Source organism: Lolium perenne, chromosome 2 (genome assembly GCF_019359855.2).
Source record: "Lolium perenne isolate Kyuss_39 chromosome 2, Kyuss_2.0, whole genome shotgun sequence".
NCBI classification, from domain to species: Eukaryota; Viridiplantae; Streptophyta; class Magnoliopsida; order Poales; family Poaceae; genus Lolium; species Lolium perenne.
Window position 1 is genome coordinate 316,512,117 of NC_067245.2, and position 13,998 is coordinate 316,526,114.

Genomic DNA, 13,998 nt, shown 5'->3' on the forward strand with positions numbered 1-13,998 from the left:
TTTTTCTTGTTGAGAAAATTCAGCTGGCCACGACTTTTTCAGAAAAAGGATTCATCCAAACTCTCTAGAGGAAAAGTTGTCACGGTCCGTACAGTTTGGCAACTTCATATATAGAAAAAACCTTGGGCCTAACACTTGCAGTTGTGCAGACGTTCTCCAAGGTGCTTCGATTGGACGACGGTAACACTTGTATACTTTTTTTTTTCTTGGAGGCGTTATTTTTTAAGATCCTCTTTTGTAGTTTGGATGCCGTCTTTGGTGGTGGTTAGAGTGTTGTTGTTGCTGCCGGTGACTCATCATCGTGGCAGGTTTTTTTTCTTTCTTTTTGGATGCGTGTATCCTTGATATCTTCAGATATCTTATCGGTGCAGAGGATAATTGGTATCTTCGTGATATCGGTATATTTTTTTATTGAAAAAAGCACCATCCGAGTCTATGTCATGATTTTTTTTGTCGGCCATTCGCGTGTTTTTACCCGTAGAAATTTTACATCGAACTGTTCATGTTATATGGGAAACGGATGAAAATAATCCGAGTTGACAGTCAGACTTGACAGATGTGTAACACTTGGCAATCGCTTGCTAATTTTTGTTTTGCCTTGGAAGCTGAATGATTTTATTGATATAAAACTGATAACAGGGAGTTACGTCAAGGGAACAACGCTCTGCTGTTTGTGAGAGCTGCCGTAATCGGACAGACTCGTGACCTGTGGGCTATGGCTGCTACTGATACAGTACAATAGAGATTGCGGTGCTGATCAGAACTACAGTACAATAGAGATTACCGTGCTGGTCAGAACTACTCCCTTCATCCCGTGACATTTGTCTGGTTCATTTAAATTTTGATAAATCTTAGATAAATTTTATAGAACGGAGGGAGTATATTATTATTTTTTAGCGTGGCAGGGTCGTGCATTAGCAACAGATCCCGGTTTATGTGATGGGAAAGGAAGCTTGTCACGTTAGTACACTATTACTCTTTCAGCATCTCGATAAAAGTCACCATAAGACTACCACAATAAAGATGTCATAGAAAGTTTTATACATTTTATCAATGCAAAAACCTAATGTTTCACTATAAGTAATGATGAGAGAGATCATACTAGTATCATAGATAGATATCGTACATAGCATGTAAAACTGTTAAAATTAATATCAAATAGATTTTGTACATAATTTTATATTGAGATTTTACAAATCAATAAATATAAGCATACTATGATAATATTACTACATGATATCATTTATTGTAGAGATGGTATCATAGATGCATGATACTGTTATATAATACTACCAATTATGACTAGTCTAACAAGTTTAATTTTGACCTATATATAAGGAGCTCGGCTGCAGAAGGAGAAGGAGAATGCCTTCTAATTGTCCATGGGTTTGACGATCTTATGTCAAGACGCGGAATTTGTGTAACACGAGTCCCCTTGTGTCACTTTCTCCCTCCATGTGCACGTGTTCAGTTTTTTTCGTCATGTTTGGAAAATGCATGTCTTATGTATTTCTAAATACCAATTGACGAATTAATTTTGACAAAAAAAGTAACAATCAATTTATATGTGTGCATGTTCTCTTGTTGAGAAAATCTATGTCACATCTTCTTAGAAAAGATGTATCAAGGCAAATATAGTGGAAAAATTTTCACAGCCCGTGTTACAATCATTCCCCTTCATGTCGAGAAAAAGCCTGTCTAAGCAGCCTAACATATTTTTCTTCCTATTTCATGTTCGTAGAAGGCTCCTGAATCCCTCAAGTCTTCTCTAGGTCACCAAGGTTAGTGCAAGTTTAAGACTTGCCACCACGTTCTGTACATTAGTATTTGTTCGTAAGGGAGGCAATTTGATATGCAAATAATCAATATCGTCCTTGGATGGACAACGCATGACTGAGTCAAGTTTTTAGCATCTAGATTCCAATTAATCACTGTTGGTTTAGTTTCTGGCTATTGATTTTTATAAGATTTGATAGATTTTTTTTCTCGAAGTTATCGCCCATGTAAAAAATCGGCACATGCACGCAAGTTATACCTTCTCGTCCGGCGACAGAATAAGCTGATATATAGTAATATAAGTGGGAACTCAAATATCTTTTATCGGCGATTTTTCTGGCGAAACATATATATTATTTCAAACAGATGAAACAATAATATAATTTGAAGTATCAAAGATGTCCTTAGATGGGTTGATAATGGTGAGATATATGAGGCTGCTTCTAGCTAGTTCTAGTCATATGAGCAGACTAACAATTTGGTCTTTGTGAAATAAATTTTGGGCCAATGATAGCATGCTAAAGAAATGTACATAAGGTTGTTACTGTAGCTGGCCAGCTGGGTTGGATCCATATCAGTTGGTGAGTTTTTTTTGGAGTTCTTAATGTTGGTGGAGCCCACTTCTATTTTACACGTGGCACTATTCTTTATCTCAATTATAAGTGGCACTTAGATATCACATGAGCCATGTCTTGTATGAACTTGCTACTCAGCAAGTACAAAGCATTCAGAGTTCTACCAAAAGATTGTGCATTTATTATAATCTTTGTCAGTACAAGAGGCAATTTCGTACGAAAATAATGTTGCTCATGCGCGTGGAATAATTGAGTTGAGTTTGTAAGATCTAGATTCCCATCACCTGTACTTCGGTTTATGGCCTAGATTTTTCTTAAAGTGAAGTTTTCATTTGAAGATCTGATATGTCGGGTTTTCTCGCAAGCCACCACCCGAAAGGCAAATGGGGTTTCGTGTTGGAAATGGGATGTACTTCATTGCAAGCGATGCATCCTCAACTAACACAAAAAAGCTACCACAACTTTAGGAAAAATTTAGTTCAAAAGGATACTATAGAAAATATAGGAATTTTAAGTGAAGCAGTTCATTTACCATAGGAACTGGAAAAGGAAATCTTATGAATTTACTAACAATGAAATTTTCAAGTGTACTTATTATTGTATGGTAAATATTAGCATTCTCGTCTTTGTGGAAGATGATTTCCACATGTTCTTTTTTTTTGTTTTGGCCCAACAATAAATTGATAGCATGCTCTCGTATTTGGAGAACACTCCTAGACAAATAATCTCTTAAATCTTCTCAGGGTCACTAAGTTTATTGCAAGTTGAAGACTTGGTGCCATGTTGTCGGTTGTCTTTGTTAGTACCATAGGCAATCCCATATGCACATAATGCCGCCCTCGGATGCACACGGAACAAAGGAATCGAGTTTGAGTCTAGATTCTGGTGACCTATAGTCTTGTTTTTGAGCAAGGATTATTTTAGGGGGAATTCATCTGAAGATATGATCCCACATCATTTCTCAAAAAGTCCAGCATGCAAAGGACAAATTCGGAACCAGGTTCAGAAATTGGATCTAATTTGGTTAAGGCAATAAATTTCATCTCACACAACTAGATATAACTATCACCAATTTAGGACATATTTCCGTGGGCGCCTGGCATTTCTGTCTCTTGAAAGATGTTCCTGGTCCTGCAAATTTTGTTTTGGACCAACCATAAATTGGTAACATGCTAATAGTAAAAGATGACCCCGCTTTCAATTTACAATTGACACTTGGCAGAACAGTTTCTTTTGCTAGATTGCCATTTGACCCAGTCAAAAAACCAAGTGGAGGTCCAAGTCAAATTTTAGGCTTCAAAAGAAAAAGGAAATTAATTAACGTGAGGGCTTCAAAAAAAAACCAAGTGGAGGTCAACATTTTTTCGAGTTCGTGCAGTGTAAATTTTGGGTCCATTCTTCCAGAAGAAGCCCGTTCCAACAGCCAAAGATTCAACACAAGCAGATGAAAGCCCATTTCTCTGTCTGCAGCAGTGTACGAAAGAAAGGAAGGGGAAAAGCCCACGAAGGGACCCGAGAGGAAGAAGGAGAGCGAGAGGACGGCAAACATGGCGGCGGCAGCGGCGTCCCCCACCCACCGCGCCTCCCTTCAGGCGACGTCGACCCCGCCGTACCCCAGCGCGGCCCGGATCGCTGATTCCTCCTGCTTCCCCCAGTACACCGCCTCCCTCAAGTGTACGCGTCCATCCTCGCTCGCCCTAATCCTAATCCGGCCACCGCCCATTCCCGCTTCCCTCCGGTCACGATTTCTTAATGATTCCATGCGCGCATGGTGGATCCCTGATTAAGTTCTGATGTATTTCCAGGTTTGGAGACCAGCCAAGACAAGAGCAAGTGCCAGCAGCAGTTTGACGATTACAAGGAGTGCAAGAAGAAAGAGGTTTCCTTTTCCCCCTCTCTCAATTCCTCTCTATCCTTTTTTGTTCAAGAGGAGCTATAGCTTATCCCGGGCAGCAAGTGCCAAACTTGAAGTTGAAACTTGTCTTTGGTGGACTTTGCTTCCCTGAACTTGCCTTTTATAACAGAAATTAACGCACCTCCTAGTTACGTTTTTGTTTGCCCAACTCCTCTGATCATTTCTGGTATAACATGAACGAGACTTCTCGCGCAGAAATCAGTGATTATGTGAACACTAAAAGAGATTGTTCTAACATGATTTAGAGTGAGCAACAAGTGCATAAGAAGTAACCTTAAACATCCACATACAGAAATCATTGATAAGGAATGCCATACACTCTACTAAAGTGTGGACATACACATTCAAGGCATGTATTGACTTGAACGAAAATACTTCCTGCTTTCAGTGATTCATTTCCAGGTCAGCGAGCTAGTATACTGTACGTTGAGAAGTTCAGCCTTAGGAGTGGTGCTTAGATTCCATTGTTAGTAACCAAATTTCCTTCGTCACTATAGTTCAGTTATTTGCACATCAGATGATCTCTTCTGGATTACCGAAACAAGACTCCAGGCCTTGGTGAACCCAATAGCTACATTCCAATGGACCTATAGATTATCTGGGACATCAAGTGCCAAATTTGAATTTTGAAACTTGTTCTGTAGTGGACTTTAACTCCTTGAAGGTGCCCTTTCGAACAAAAATTAGTGCACCTGCTTGTGAACTATTTGTTTGCCCAACTGCTCTAAGCACTTTTGGTACAACCATGGATGAGACTTCTCGCGCATAAATCATCGATTATGTAAACACTATAAAAGGGCATTGTTCAAACATGGTTTAGAGTAAGTAGCAAGTGCGTAAGCAATAACTTGAACATCCACATACAGAAAAGGCATTGTGATATGGAATTCCAGCTTCACTCTACTGAGTTCGTAACTATGTGTGTGGACATACATAAGGACATGTATTGAAACTTGAACGAAAGTATGTCCTGCTTTTGGTTTCTCGGTCCATGAGGACATCCTTGAGAAGTCTAGCCTTGGCAATATGCTCACATTCCACTGTCAGTAACCTGTTTTCGTTTGTCACTGTAGTTCAGTTATGTGCACATCAGATGAGCTTTCTGGATTACAGAAACAAGCCTCAAGGGTGAACCAAGTAGCTATCTTCAAGTTTCTTTGTGGACTTGCTGATGTTTGTTCTGAGAGGTCATATAGGTTAGTTTGGACAGCAAGTCCCAACCTTGAAGTCGAAACTTACCTGCAGTGGACTTTTATTCCTTGAATGAGACTTCTTGTGCTCCATTATAGTGGAGAAACCATCTTCAAGTCATTTATGAGTTAGAGCAAGTAACAAGTGCATAAACAGTAACATTAACATCCACATACAGAAAGGGCATCGTGACATGGAAAGCCAACACTCTACTGAGTTCATAACTATGAGTGAGCATACACATACAAAACATATTTGAGCTTGAAAGTGCCTCCTGCTTTTGGATGCATTCCCTTCTTGCTCAGTGAGCTGGGATAGGGTATCCTTCAGAAGTCTAGCATCTTGAATATGCTTACCTTCCATTGTCAGTAAATTGCCCTTTACCACTGTGGTTCCACTCATGTGCACATCAGATGATATCTTTTGGATTACAGAACATGGATTATGAGTCTAACGACTAGTCTAGACTAGTCACTCGACTAGTCTATGAGTCTTAACTTGACTGTCGACAAGCTTGTTCGACTTGACTAGTTCGCAGAGTTGAGCAGTCGAGCGACTAGTCATGGACTAATCTAGATTAGTCTTAGTATTTGAGTCGATTGACTCAATTTGGGCACGAATAAGTGAGGCGCTCAGCCCGTGGGATGGAAAGTTAGAACACTAGCTATTTCCAGGCTTGCTCAGAAGTGGCCAGAAGCATTGCGACGCCCTCCCTCCGCTGGTTCTGCTCCTATCTGGTTCCCATATATGTACTAGCTACTGCTGAAGTACACGGCAACTAGTCGAGCAGTAGTCTAGACCAGTCTATGAGTCGGTACTCTGACAACTCGGCTCAACTTGTCGACTTGTAATACTTGTTACAGAAACAAGCCTCCAGGGTGAACTGAGTAGCTAGTTTTGAGCGCTCTATTTAAAGTTTATAATGGTGTGCTGTATGATACCTGGCCAGGCCCGCCAGTACATGCCTTTGCTGCTTTGACCGGTCTTTCCAATGTTGATGGTCTTCTGATTTTGCCCACTCCTTGATTTAGCCAGTCGAAATTCTTCATTGTATAAAAAAAGGACATGATAAATGAGGTATACTGTTCATCTGATTTTAGCATTACTTTTTTTCTCCTTGAGAACTATCTTTTGGTCAGACCACATAAGTAAAAGGTTTATTGCCCTTAAATATGAAATCTATTACCATGGTCTGCTCTGAAGTCTAAATTCTTCACTTTGTTTTTCTGAATATGTTGTCATTTAATGATCCTTAACTTGGAATTTGCAAGGGCGTGACTTTCTGTAAATTAGTCTCATGGCTGGAGAGCCGGCCACCCGAGCCCAGCCCAACTAACACAGTAGCTAGCCCCAATTCGCTATCGATCCTCTTCCGTATTTCCCTCTCGATCCCCTTCCGCCCTGACTCCTCGCTTGGTTAGCTCCGTCCACCGCCAGCTGCTGACACTGACACCGGCTGCCACCACCAAAGCAAGCCGCCGCCACTAGCCCGGCACCTGCAGTCCTGCCCCCACCCAGCCATAGCCCCCGTCTGCTGCTCCCAGTTCTTGCAGCTACTATTAGTGTCGGGCTGCTGCCCGTCCGCCGCCCGTGCGCTGACTGTGCTGCAGGGAGCAGGGTGCTCGCCGGCTCTTCTTCGGATCTTCCCCAATCCCCATGGCTAAGGATGTGCACAAGAACATCTGTCGAGAAGTCCACACCCATGGCTTCTGTGGTTGCAGCTCTGCTAGGCACCAATATCTTACCTATGTACAATGAGTTATTGTGCTTGTTTGCCTCCAGAGTTCGAGTCATATGCAGCATTAGGTTCAGTCTGATTGAGATACATGGCCTGGCAGCCTCTACATCTTTCCGTCCTTGATACAACCAAGCTAATATTAGTTTCCGTGCTAAGTCCGCCCAATACAGCCAAACTAGGTGTGCTGATGTATGAAATATTCGAATCTGGACTGTTATACATAATTGGTTACGGTATCATGTAATCATGCATCTCTATTTGCTGCACACATCTGAATTTATGGGTAGGCGGAAAACTACTGTACTTCTAATGCATGTTTGGGAAGATAAGCATCGGCATATCATGTAATCATGGATCTCTATTTGCTGCACACATATGTGAATCAATGGGTAGGCAGAAAACTACTGTACTTCTCATGCATGCTTGGGAAGATAAGCATTGTCCTATGTTATGGATCAATTCAGGCCTATACCATGTTATATATGATTATCAATTGTTTATTATAGTTGTGAATGGTTAGATTCTATAGGACTTGATGTCCACTGTTGAAGCAGAAGCATTGGATACTAACTGTGCCAACCTAGCATGCCAAACAATTTAATTGAAATAAAAGGATGGTGATGTCACTGTTATTCATGGCCATTTCAGTTTCATAACATAACTGTTCTCTTGGACATAGGTCAAGTTAAACTTTGTACTCATATCTTAAGAAATCTGTAGGTTCGTTAATTAAAAATCATGTGCAAACTTGTCTTGAAAGCACTTCTACAATATGTAGGTAAAATTGGCTAATAGTTGTATTTTAGAGACGTGTTAGACTATGTTATGGATCTATTCATGCTTTTATATAGTTGCCAATTGTTGATTATAATTGTAAATTTTAGCATTTTTAGCAAAGGTCATGCTAATTTTTTTTCTTGCGCCAAGCCTTCGTGCCGGCTTACGGCTTCACCTAGAAGGCTTATCAAGCTTCCGTGCTTGGCTGGAAGGTTTAGGCTTGGCTTGTCCGACCTCCCAGCCAAAGCCTTGAGCTTTGTGTCCACCCCTATCTAAATGACACACCTCATATTCCAATACCAAATAGACTTCAGGTTACCTGACTTATTGTTCTGAACTAACATCTATCCAAAAAATTTGTTGTAAACAGTAGTTTTCCTCTTATATAAATATAATACTGCGCAGTTCTCTACATGTTAGATTGCTGCTTCCTTTTATTTCCTTCTTTTGAGTGCATCTCAACATTACTTCTATTTCATTGTTCGCAGAGGGAGGCTCGGCTTGAACGAAACCGGAGCCGGACATTATTCGGGTGAACATTGGAGGAGCACTGTGCAGTGAACCGAAGAGTTAATCCTGGCGAAACCATGACGTGTTTGATCTCCTGATGTTACTTTTAAGTTATTGAAGTTAGAAAATAGTCGAGCACTCTGGGTTCAGAGAGATGTAAGAACAAGATGGCACTAGAAAATCTCTACAATAAATTGCTACTCCCAGAAACGACTGTACATTGAAAGCCTGAAACCGCGTTGTCTTGACGTGGGGTCCTGATGTTTGTATTTCGATGATGTTTGTTGATTCTCTGGTATGTATATTTAATTCTAACGAACGTGTAAGAGATTATATACAAAATAGCTGGGGAGAAATCTTCTGATTGCGAAGTTTCGTGGAACAGAGAGGATGGTTGGTGGTTGTTCTGTGACATCGATGTAAGCTACTTCTCAGTTAAGCATCTCATCTGATTAGCACTTTGTCCTTGTCAGCTAGTGGTAAGCATCGTCAGGCAGAAATATAAAAAAAAAGCTTGAAAGACTGTCCACTGGACGCAGGTCCTATTAACTTGAATTAATCTTTTCGAGACTAGGACGGAAAAGTAATTTGTTTGATATCTTGTGTGATTTCAAAACGAGATTGAGGAACTAGATTATTGTCCAGTCTCATTGACTTGCATTAAACTTTGAGATCTGGACGGCTATAACTGCGCCCTGAAAGGCTTCTGCAATTTGCATATCGGCTAGCCCATCCATCAGTACCTTTGTCCCCTCTTGGTCTTCCTCTCCGATTCCGATTCGCACCATGAATGGAATCGAGCACCCGGGCAATGGCCGGACCGCCTACCACTTCCAACCGGCGAAGCATTGGCAGAATGGTATGTCCTCCTTGCGACTTATCGTTAGGTCCATTCACTTGATTTCGCGAGTAAATTTAACCATTTTTTGATCCTCCTTTGCATCCCTTAATTTGGACGAACACATGATGGATCGACGGAAACACAACAGATCCCAATGGTACGCGTGCTCTCTCTTCCTTTTTCCGTGACATTTTTGCCGTCGTCGGTTTTGCTAATACTAAGTCAACTAGGAGTAGATATAATGTGTTGAGCCATTCATGCGTATCCTGTATGTTAGAGATGAGTCTGGACTAAAATAAGGAACAAAATCTGTTTATCAATGTTGTTTTAGTCAGCTCATACTCAATCTTGGTTACATGAAAGATCAATGGCAGACTGACAGAGCTACTGAAAGTGAGACTGGCAGTTGTTTTCTGGCAGGGCCAATGTACCACAACGGCATGTACCACTTCTTCTACCAGTACAATCCCCACGGCCCGACCTGGGATGTCGGCAAGTTATCATGGGGCCACTCCGTCTCCGGCGATCTCGTGAACTGGGCCGCCCTCGACAATGCGCTCGACCCCACCGCCCCGTTCGACGCCAACGGCTGCTGGTCGGGCTCCGCCACCATCCTCCCCGGCGGCCACCCGGCCATCCTCTACACCGGCATCGACGCCGACAAGGTGCAGGTGCAGAACGTGGCATTCGCCAAGGACCCCTCCGACCCGCTCCTCCGCGAGTGGGAGAAGCCCAGCTGCAACCCGGTGATCCCGTACCCCGCCGACGTTACGGGCAACAACTTCCGTGATCCGACGGAGGCATGGCGCGGCCGCGACGGCCTGTGGCGGGTCGGCGTCGTCGCCGAGGTGAACGGCGTGGGGTCCCTGCTGGTGTACCGGAGCGCGGACTTCCTCCGCTGGCAGCGCAACGCCGCGCCGCTGCACGCCAGCTCGCGGGACGTGCCCGTGCTGGAGTGCCCGGACCTGTTCCCGGTGGCTGCGGCGGCGCAGGGCGCGACGGAGGGGCTCGAGACTTCGGCACCGAGCGGCGCCGGGGTGAGGCATGTGCTCAAGCTCACGGACTTCGCCAAGGAGGACCACTACATGGTTGGGTTTTACGACGACGTGGCGGACACCTTCGTGCCGGCGGAGCCCGAGCGCGGCGACGACCCCGACAACTGGCGCCGGCTCGACCACGGCCACCTGTACGCGTCCAAGTCCTTCTACGACGCGCGCAACAAGCGGCGCATACTGTGGGCGTGGGTGGACGAGACCGACGGTGGCGGCGTCGCCAGGGGCTGGGCCGGCATCCAGGCGTTCCCGAGGGCGATGTGGCTGGACGCCGACGGGAAGCGGCTGGTGCAGTGGCCCGTGGAGGAGATCGAGACGCTGCGGAGGAAGCGGGTCGGCCTGCGGTGGGCGACGGACGTGGAGGCCGGCGGCAGGAAGGAGATCGCCGGCATCGTGAGCTCGCAGGCGGACGTGGAGGTCGTGTTCGAGATCCCGAACCTGGAGGAGGCCGAGACGTTGGACCCCGAGTGGGTGCTGGATCCGAAAGGGCTGTGCGCGGCGAAGGGCGCGTCCGTGCACGGCGGCGTCGGCCCGTTCGGGCTGCTCGTCTTGGCCTCCGGTGACCTGGAGGAGCACACTGCTGTGTTCTTCAGGGTGTTCAAGCACGATGGCAAGTACAAGGTTCTCATGTGCACCGATCTCACAAAGTAAGTATCCTTGATCTAGTCTAAAGAAAATTGGTAAATTAGATTAGAAAATTTAGATCTAATCTATTCCATCGAACCAATGAGATCTTTGATCCTGACCGGGTGCCGCACCACCGAGCCACTCGATGAGGAAGTGGTAGGAAAATATAGGATCGGCTATAGAACCCTAATATAGAACCCTAATTTAATAACTCGTATGTACTTCCTCTAGAAACATCCTTAACGTTTTTCTTCAAGAAACATGGCAGTTTGTGAATCTAGAAAGGAAAGATCACGATATATATCTGAACATTTCTTTGCAAACATGGAAAATGCGCAGGTCATCTACGAAAGCAGGGGCACACAAGCCATCCTATGGAGCATTTCTTGATGTGGACGTGGAGAAGGACAAGTTCATATCGCTCAGAACATTGGTGAGTCGCACACAAACATGTCTCCTTTTGTACAAAAAAAAGCAGACATATAACTAACACGCCGTGTACGAACAAATCCAGATCGATCACACGGTGGTGGAGAGCTTCGGCGACGGCGGGAGGACGTGCATGACGGCTCGTGTGTACCCCGAACACGCGGCGATGGGAAGCACCCACCTGTACGTGTTCAACAACGGGACAGGTGCCGTAAAGGTGTCCAAACTTGAGGCGTGGGAGCTGGCGACGGCGGCCGTGAACGGCGGCTCGCTTGCACCCGTCGTCGTCAAGGCATCCGACCCTAAAGAGGCCTTGTAGTTCTAGGGTATGCCCGGGATGGTGGCTGCTTAGATGATGTCCGTCGTTGATTTATGCTTGTTGGTCGAGTTATGAGTTTCGGGTAGGATGATTTATGCGGAAATGCAATTTTAGTGGCGTCATGACCTATTGGACAAACATCTGTCATTGGAAAAACGTGGTGATATGTCCACGCCCATATCTAAAGGTATAATAGAGGCATCCCCATCAGGTCTTCAGGTAAATTAGATTTTACTGGCCGGTAGATCTTCCTCCAACGAATCCGGACCGTTCGTGTTTTTACAGCAGCAGTATAAAGCGTGCCTCCCACAGAGGAAAACCCTAGCCACGAGCCGCCAATCCCGTCGCGAGCTTCCTCCTCAGTCCTCACCAATCGCCTCATGCGCTCCTGCCCCTCCCTTTCCCACTCCTCTCTCCCATCGCGGCCAGCACAGCCGCCATGCCTCGCGCCTTTGCCTCGCCATCCCTTCCCCTCTTTGTTGCGCTTGGGGTGGCCCGAGAGGATCCCTGCTGCATCGCTCCCTTTTATCGCACAGGATCCCCTCGACATCAGGCTTGAACTCTCAGCCAAGACAGAGAAGAGAAGTTGAGATGAGAGGAGATAACTCGGCGGCTCCACCATGGGAAGGGGAGAATGACACGAGATAGACAGAAGGAGGCGCTCCTCCAGATCCGCTCAGGAAGAAGTCAAGACAGCGGGCCACCATGAGGCGCTCCTCCAAGAAGTCGTCATCGTCCGCCGCGGCAGGTAACTGTGACGCCCCGGAACCGGTACCATGAGGATTCCAGCGATCCCGCCGAAATCCGCACGATATCGATTCTGAGACGCCCTCCGACACGACGTGCGCGACGAATCACACACGTGATGCCAGAGGAATTAACACGAGTGGTAACATTACAACAGGATTACAATAGAGCCCACAAAAAAAACATATATTACAACAACGACTCCAACGAGTCAAGATACAAATAGATACAATACAAAGATCCAAATCATACAGAAGATCGAATACGTCCGAGTACGGACAAGATACAAATTGGACTAAGAGTCCTGAAGATAACCAGTGGCGTCCATAACCCTGCCCAGGCCAAGCCGGAAGGGTAACCTTGCTAACGTCGTCTTCGTCGAACATAACTTCATACCTGCCCGGTTATGTCCCAAAGAAGCAGCAATAAGTACGGGTTCGTACTTAATAAGACTTCAAGACGTATAAGCATTCGCCAACCAGTCGTCCGTTCTACTTGAGGCACGCAGGGGACTTAGAGGACGCAAGAGGAACGTCATAGGCAATATGGTGGGGTTAAGCGGCAGCGCGCAAGCACTAAAAACATATAGAGACATTCTACAACAGTCGTCTATCAGAGAAGGTGAGAGAGCGCACAACTAACAGTTCTATACTCTGCAAACATAACACAACCGATGCGTTCCCCCCTCGCAAGGAAGTACTTACAAAGGCACTCACACGGTGGACAAGTTTTATTAGGTAGCCGTTGTAGTAATGCTATATTACTACACAAGTTATTAGCAAATTATTAACATCAGCATAAAGGTGTAAGTTGTTCTATGATCGAGCTATACAATTCCAAGTCGTCCATAACCGCGGACACGGCTTATCGATAAGATGTACACCCTGCAGGGGTTGCCCAAATGTAACCATACGCATGCTCGACCCGCTTCTTACAGGCGATGTCTCACAACAAGACCGTTCCCAGTTCAACAAGAAAGTCTAGGGGGGCCACCCGACTAAGCTACCCGTATCGAAGTTCGGCCGTACTCCGAGACGGACTCAGGGTTTGCGTCGGCGACTAGGCGTGCAAACCACACGCTTCGCTAAACGTCCCGCGAGGTACAGTACAGAATATAAACACCCGAAGGCAACAGGAAGTAAACACCCGAATGCAACAGTAAGTAAAGCATGGCATACATGGCATAGGCAAATAAAACCAAGGTTGTGGCCCCCTTTTCAACTGACTTGAGAAAAAGGTAATGGGTGATGGGGGGTCCCGATAATCGTCCCCACGTACGGGTAGAGCGCTCAATCTCGGAACAGATAACAAGAACTCGGGTCCTAGGGGACATTAGCGAGTCAAAGTTCCGATGCTTTCGCAAAGGGGCTCACAGATGCCTCTGCTTACAATTTTAGTTGTTAACAATAAAGTAAGTGTGATTATCTCCCACAAACATATCCATATACCATGTGTCATGATTCCCCAACAGATAACCCGATAAGATAACGATAACGGTAAC

The 13,998-nt window shown here is 45.1% G+C and overlaps 2 protein-coding genes across 3 annotated transcripts; both read left to right on the forward strand.

Annotated features, from left to right (window-relative positions):
* Nucleotides 1-1,384: 1,384 nt before the first annotated feature.
* On the forward strand, nucleotides 1,385-8,801 carry LOC127336739 (uncharacterized). Of its 2 annotated transcripts, none has more exons than XM_071826801.1 (5): nucleotides 1,385-1,420; nucleotides 1,742-1,781; nucleotides 3,822-4,025; nucleotides 4,157-4,230; nucleotides 8,461-8,801. In XM_071826801.1, exons 1-5 carry the CDS (start codon nucleotides 1,400-1,402, stop codon nucleotides 8,506-8,508), a joined length of 387 nt encoding a protein of 128 aa, XP_071682902.1. In that variant the 5' UTR covers nucleotides 1,385-1,399; the 3' UTR covers nucleotides 8,509-8,801. The 2 variants fall into 2 exon arrangements, with proteins under 2 accessions (XP_071682902.1, XP_071682903.1); XM_071826802.1 differs by having other exon boundaries at nucleotides 3,825-4,025.
* A 133-nt stretch (nucleotides 8,802-8,934) lies between these two features.
* LOC127336737 (beta-fructofuranosidase, insoluble isoenzyme 7) lies at nucleotides 8,935-11,974 on the forward strand. Its single transcript, XM_051363579.2, has 5 exons — nucleotides 8,935-9,341; nucleotides 9,472-9,480; nucleotides 9,744-11,022; nucleotides 11,342-11,435; nucleotides 11,517-11,974. The coding sequence occupies exons 1-5, from the start codon at nucleotides 9,269-9,271 to the stop codon at nucleotides 11,748-11,750; spliced, it is 1,689 nt and encodes a 562-aa protein (XP_051219539.1). The 5' UTR covers nucleotides 8,935-9,268; the 3' UTR covers nucleotides 11,751-11,974.
* Nucleotides 11,975-13,998: the final 2,024 nt, after the last annotated feature.

Coding starts and splice junctions, on each gene's coding strand:
- LOC127336739 (XM_071826801.1), top strand. CDS start 1,400: ATGTCAAGACGCGGAATTTGT. Junction 4,026..4,156: donor GTACACCGCCTCCCTCAAGT/GTACGCGTCCAT, acceptor ATGTATTTCCAG/GTTTGGAGACCAGCCAAGAC. Junction 4,231..8,460: donor AGGAGTGCAAGAAGAAAGAG/GTTTCCTTTTCC, acceptor CATTGTTCGCAG/AGGGAGGCTCGGCTTGAACG.
- LOC127336737 (XM_051363579.2), top strand. CDS start 9,269: ATGAATGGAATCGAGCACCCGGGCAATGGCCGGACCGCCTACCACTTC. Junction 11,023..11,341: donor ATGTGCACCGATCTCACAAA/GTAAGTATCCTT, acceptor GAAAATGCGCAG/GTCATCTACGAAAGCAGGGG. Junction 11,436..11,516: donor TCATATCGCTCAGAACATTG/GTGAGTCGCACA, acceptor GAACAAATCCAG/ATCGATCACACGGTGGTGGA.